This window comes from Gastrolobium bilobum, unplaced genomic scaffold, assembly GCF_033153095.1.
Source record: "Gastrolobium bilobum isolate Gb01-03AN ecotype WA unplaced genomic scaffold, APGP_CSIRO_Gbil_v1 utg182064, whole genome shotgun sequence".
NCBI classification, from domain to species: domain Eukaryota; kingdom Viridiplantae; phylum Streptophyta; class Magnoliopsida; order Fabales; family Fabaceae; genus Gastrolobium; species Gastrolobium bilobum.
Window position 1 is genome coordinate 6,807 of NW_026897338.1, and position 6,065 is coordinate 12,871.

At 30.7% G+C, this 6,065-nt stretch overlaps 1 protein-coding gene across 1 annotated transcript; it reads left to right on the top strand.

Moving 5' to 3' along the window:
• Nucleotides 1-4,295: 4,295 nt before the first annotated feature.
• Nucleotides 4,296-5,833, top strand: LOC133306122 (isoliquiritigenin 2'-O-methyltransferase-like). Its single transcript, XM_061506399.1, has 4 exons — nt 4,296-4,762; nt 4,884-5,197; nt 5,315-5,379; nt 5,537-5,833. The coding sequence occupies exons 1-4, from the start codon at nt 4,296-4,298 to the stop codon at nt 5,831-5,833; spliced, it is 1,143 nt and encodes a 380-aa protein (XP_061362383.1).
• The last annotated feature ends 232 nt before the right edge of the window (nt 5,834-6,065 follow it).

Genomic DNA, 6,065 nt, shown 5'->3' on the forward strand with positions numbered 1-6,065 from the left:
TAAAAAAAGGGAAAAACATCTCTTTTTTGTTTTGGTGAAAGGATATAATCATATGTCATTTTAGATCTTAACCGTTAATTTCCGTCCATTAACGATTATGATTTATTGGCTCAAACTTAATGGATTAAACTAATTATTAATTAATTAATAATTTTGATTCAATAAATTATAACCGTTGATTGACAGAAATCAATGGTTAGAATCTAAAATGACATATAATTATATCCTTTAACAAAATAGATATTTTTCCCATAAAAAATTATACAAATTGAAAATAAGGTAACTCATTATTCTAAGAGCTTGTTTAGCGAACATAACAGAGAAAATAATAAGCTTATCATGTGTAATTTGTTCATTTATCCTACCCACAATCGATAAGTTATACTAAGCGGTGATTGGGATTAAGATTAAACATGAATGGAAATATTACATCCTCTTATCGCGAAAGTAACCCTCTTATTGCAATCATTAGTGTAACGGTGTTATTATAAATATATACTATAGAATTACATTAGCTATAGTATTAAAACTATTGTTTTCTCTCTTTAAAATTTTATTGACTAATGTGAAAAGAGAAAAAAATAATTTTAATATTATAATTATATATAATTATAATACCATCGTTGCACTAAAATTTTGTTCCTCTCGTAACCCTCCCCTCGATCTTCTGAACTTTGCTGACAATGTGTGCGTCTAGACCTTATCCCCAACCATTGGCATCACCACCAACTGTCATCACTGCATTATCATTAATTTTGACAATTAAGTTAAAATTTATTTTTAAAAATTTATTCGGTGAAAATATAATTTTTAAGGTGTTTATATGTAATGGACGTTTGTTCTTATACACGTTAGGCTACTTTTTTCATAAATAATGTGAGGAAGGTATTTTTTTTTATTTTTTTAAGATTTCGCCTGTTTTTGAAATGTATTGACAATTGATACAGTGAAATTGAGAGATACCGCATGATAGCGCCACAGGGATTTTCTGAGCAGATGATCAGAAAGCGTTGTAAGAACAGGTTAAATATAAATAAAGTTATAGAAATAAAATCTTTTATGTTAAAATCCAGAAAATTTTATATTATTTTTTTATTGATATTAAATAGACGAGGTTTAATTAAAATTTACGAAAAGAAATAAATACAAAAATTTATCATGTACAATTTTAACATTCTACCGTGCTCTACTTTTGATTAAGTCAGGTGGATTTTCTAATATTAAAAATTTATATTCTGTATTAAATTATTGGAACCCACGTAATAATTGAACAATTGAACAAGTGAAGGTGAGAGTATATGTTCAATTTTTCACAATATTATGTTTGAAAGATATTAAAACCTTAATCTTAGGCTTACTCCAAGCTCCGCATTTATTCGTAGAGAATCTATGAGATTATTAGAGAATAATCTCCAAAAATAAAAAAAATTCACAAGAAAAAACCTAATCATATCTCATCAACAAAATTTGATCTGTGTAGAGTTTCATATCTCATTGCCCAAAAGAAAAACAATATTATCGTTTACTGATACTTTTGTATTTAATTTTTTTATTATAAAGTCAATATATACAAAAGATGTTATTTGCACAATAATAATGAAACAAATTTTAGGATTTTCAAAAAACCGAAAATCGATCCAATCCAAACCGAAAAAATTGAATTGGATAGGATCGGATTTGAAAAAAATCCAAATCGAATGGATGATTAAATGATCAAACCAAATGTATTGGATCGGATGATTTTTGCTTTCAAAACCGATCCAATCCAGAGCGCGAACACCCCTAGGTTTAGTGAGTGTACAATGACCGGATGTAAAATTTGGTCCAGTGCACTAAGTTCTCTCTCGCGAGAACACAGTTATTGTAAACATTATAACTATGTTCTTCCGGGAGAACACCATTATAATATTTAGTACACTATGTTCTCGTGGGAGAACTTAGTGCACTGGACGGTCTAGTCACTTAATTTTTATTTTTTCATATATATATATATATATATATAATAAGTTTATGACCCACCTTATAATAGGACAGCCTCTCTCTAAACTTTATTTTGAAAAAAGAAAGAAAGAAAGAAAAATATCTTTTCATATGCATGCATCCGGGTTATAAACAATCTCAATGAAAAGATCAAAAGCCGTAGCTTGAACCGTTCAAGTGGATTTCTTCTACCGGACATCTTCAAACTGAATAATTAATGAATAGTAAATTTTACGAAATTTCATTTTCTGGTATAATTATAGGATTAGGCTGCATATTCAATTATTAATTATAATATGTTGTTGTTTACCAAAAAAAAATTATAATATGTTGTTTAATTTATTATTGGACCAACTAAATGACCATTAAAGAAAAGGCCAATTAGATTCTTAATTAAATATAGACTAAATGAATAGATCCTTAATATTAATCCAATAAAGTACAATGAGACTATGAGAGCATAATAAGATAATATAAAATGAAGGAAAATGTGTTTGTCCTTTTAAATGATATAATTTGTGTTATTTTACTCTCACAAAGAGGTGAGACCCACATATTTATATTTTTTGGTCCACTTTCTCTCCTCCTTTATCTGTCTATTTCTCTCACTTAGAATAATACAACTTTACACCCTTTAAAATGATATACAATTTTTTCCTAAAATGAATTTTAGGATTAATCATATGGCGATTTTCTCTCTTCCCCTGTTAAGAGAGAACATACATTCAAGATTCCGACCATTTAATTTGATTGGGAAAGGTGAAAATCTCAAAGTAAATGTTAAAGATAAAGCTGTTTCATTTGAGACGTGTACCTTTTAATTTGATTTATATAGCTTGATGTTTAATATGATAATTTTCATTTGTATTTGATCCCCAATTTGTTCAATTATTAATGTTTTTCATGGTAAAAGTATGATCATTATATATATGAAGATCACTCTCTCTTTTTTATTGAATCTGATAGGCACGCAGCAATTAATAAAAATATAAAGCATGTTAGCCCAAAGGCGGAGAAAGATAACGCAGTCAATTTAAGCAATGGGTTGGACATTACGTACAGTCATACCCAAAGAAAAAATCATAGAAAACCAACAGCGGTTCACTTGGTTGGTAATTGGTATCATCACCAGCTTCCCAAATCATTAGAATAGTGAAAAGATAACTAAAATCTCACAAAGCAGAATTATAAAACATATAACAACAAAAGGAGTAGGTTAAGCCACCAGTTACGACTATCGTTCACCAAAGTAATAGTACTCTGTAACTTTCGTTTCTTTGACAAGTGATACAATTAAATAAATTAGTACAGCGCCAAAGCACCGACACCCAATTTTTTTAAAAAAATGCGAGTTGTACATATCTCAGATACCGACATGTTTCGACATATATTTGATACATTATCAATATTTTACAACACATAATTAACGTTCCGACACGCGTTTTCGACACGCACCGACACATGGTTAACGTTCTGACACACATTCGACATGTTTTTTTTATTTCTATTTCTATTTTTAGGTCTAAAATTTATTTTATTATCTAAATATGAAAAAATAATTTATAAATCAATTTTTTTCTATTATGGAATTTGAGATGAAAAATTAACAAGGTACAAAAAATTTTGCTTTATATTTATGTCATGAAATTTGAATATTTGATTAGTTATATGACTTATTATGGATTATTATATGTATTAAATATAAATTATATTATATATATTAAAAATATTATTTAATATCAAAATATGTCCTAACATGTCGAAATATAGTATTTTTTGAAATTAACATGTCAACGTATCATATTATGTCGTGTCCCGTGTAGTTTCGATGCAACATAGATTAGCACCCATATATAGGAACTTCCCGGCCGGAGCAGGATGATCACAAGTTGTATGAACAAACTAAAAATTAAAACTAAGACTCTAATCACTAGTTTGGCTTTTTGATTGATGGAAAAGTCGTAGTGGTATAAGAGCATTATTTGTTTCCATTTCGATATCCCGTGTTACCTTCATCAACAAACCGACGCATTGAAAGATCACAACTTGGGCATTATCCAAATAATAATAATTATAACAAAGAAAACCCAGAGCCCTTCACTTGCTTACAATGATTCAGACCACAACCCAACCAAGAAGATTAAAATACAAAAAAAATCATAATGAGTAGGTAAAGCCCCCAACTACGACTATTAACCGAAGTAGCACAACGTCTTACAAATGTGTTTTGCCTATAAAAAGGGGCATGCAACTAAGCAATCAAACACAACATTAACGAAAGCAAAAAACCACGAGAATTAAAATTTGAAGCAAATATGGGGGATGCCTATTTCTCCAATGATCACCTGCCTAGAACTTCTGAACAAACAGAGGATGGTGATTGCCTCTCTGCAATGTTACTCACTACTAATCTTGTGTATCCTGCAGTCCTCAATGCTGCTATTGAACTCAACTTGTTTGATATCATAGCTAAGGCAACAACCACACACTGTGCTGATGGTGATGGTGTTGGTGTTGGTGTTGATGCCTTCATCTCACCCTCTGAAATTGCTTCTAAACTCCCAACACAACACTCTGACTTGCCTAATAGGCTTGACCGCATGCTTCGTTTGCTTTCGAGTTATTCTCTTCTTATTTGTTCCACTCGCACCACTCTTCATGGTTCCTCTGAGAGAGTTTATGCTCTCTCTCCAGTTGGTAAATACTTAGTCTCTGATGAAACCAGGGGCTACTTGGCTTCCTTCACTACATTTCTCTGTTATCCTGCTCTCTTACAAGTTTGGTATGTATGCCATTTTAATTAGCACTAATTTCCCATAATCTACATAATATAATATAATATAATATATATGCTGCTTTTAATTAAAAGCTAACAAAATTATCTTCATTTCTTGAATTTCCAGGCTGAACTTCAAGGAAGCTGTGGTTGATGAGAACATTGACCTGTTCAAGAAACTTCATGGAATAACAAAGTACGAGTACATGGAAAAGGATCCTAAAATGAACCACATCTTTAACAAGTCAATGTCAGATGTGTGTGCAACGGAGATGAAAAGAATGCTTGAAATATATAATGGATTTGAGGGAATATCAACATTGGTTGACGTTGGTGGTGGAAATGGACAAAATCTCAAAATGATAATCTCAAAGTATCCTTTAATTAAGGGAATTAATTTTGATCTGCCACAAGTGATTGAACATGCACCACCCATTCCAGGTAGCCTGACTTAGCGTTATATCAAATATATATACTAAGATAAAAGATGATACAATTATAAGTGTACATGTTAGTTCATCAAAATTATTAATCAGCAAACTACCAAATTTTGTAAAGGGATTGAGCACGTTGGAGGAGATATGTTTGCGACTGTTCCGCGGGGTGATGCCATAATACTAAAGGTTAGTACGTCTTGTAACTTCTCTATATATCTAATTTATTACTTGAGTTCGATCGAGTTGATTGATAGGTTTATCTAATCTGATTATATATATATATATATATATGTTGGTGCTAAACACAATGTTTTTCTGTCCATGCTGACATGATTTATTGTAGGCTGTATGCCACAACTGGTCAGATGAAAAATGCATAGAATTTTTAAGCAATTGTCACAAAGCATTGTCACCAAATGGGAAGGTGATTGTTGTGGAGTTCATATTGCCAGAAGAACCAGAACAAACTGATGAATCCAAGCTTGTTTCCACTCTGGACAACCTCATGTTTATTACAGTTGGTGGAAGGGAAAGAACTCAGAAACAATATGAGAACTTGTGCAAGCTCTCCGGATTTTCAAAATTTCATGTGGCTTGTCGCGCTTTCTCTGCTTTAGGAGTGATGGAGTTTTACAAATAAGTTAATGAACGATAGCTTAGAATTTTAAAATAAAAACTAAAAAGTATCGAGTAAAGTGATATTAAAGAATAAAGTTACAATTTCGTGTTGAAATTTTCTGTTTTGATGATGTGATGTAATCTTCATATATAATAGAAGAATTTGGGGTTCTTATTTTCTTGTTTTGTTGAAATTGTTTATTTCCCGTTTGTTATATAAATATAATTAAAAGACGACACATCCTTCTTGTAAA

What these genes read in the sequence shown, in the direction of transcription:
- LOC133306122 (XM_061506399.1), top strand. Translation starts at nt 4,296, where the DNA reads ATGGGGGATGCCTATTTCTCCAATGATCACCTGCCTAGAACTTCTGAA. An exon ending in CCTGCTCTCTTACAAGTTTG is followed by an intron (nt 4,763 to 4,883) that starts GTATGTATGCCA and finishes TTGAATTTCCAG; the next exon opens with GCTGAACTTCAAGGAAGCTG. An exon ending in GTGATGCCATAATACTAAAG is followed by an intron (nt 5,380 to 5,536) that starts GTTAGTACGTCT and finishes GATTTATTGTAG; the next exon opens with GCTGTATGCCACAACTGGTC.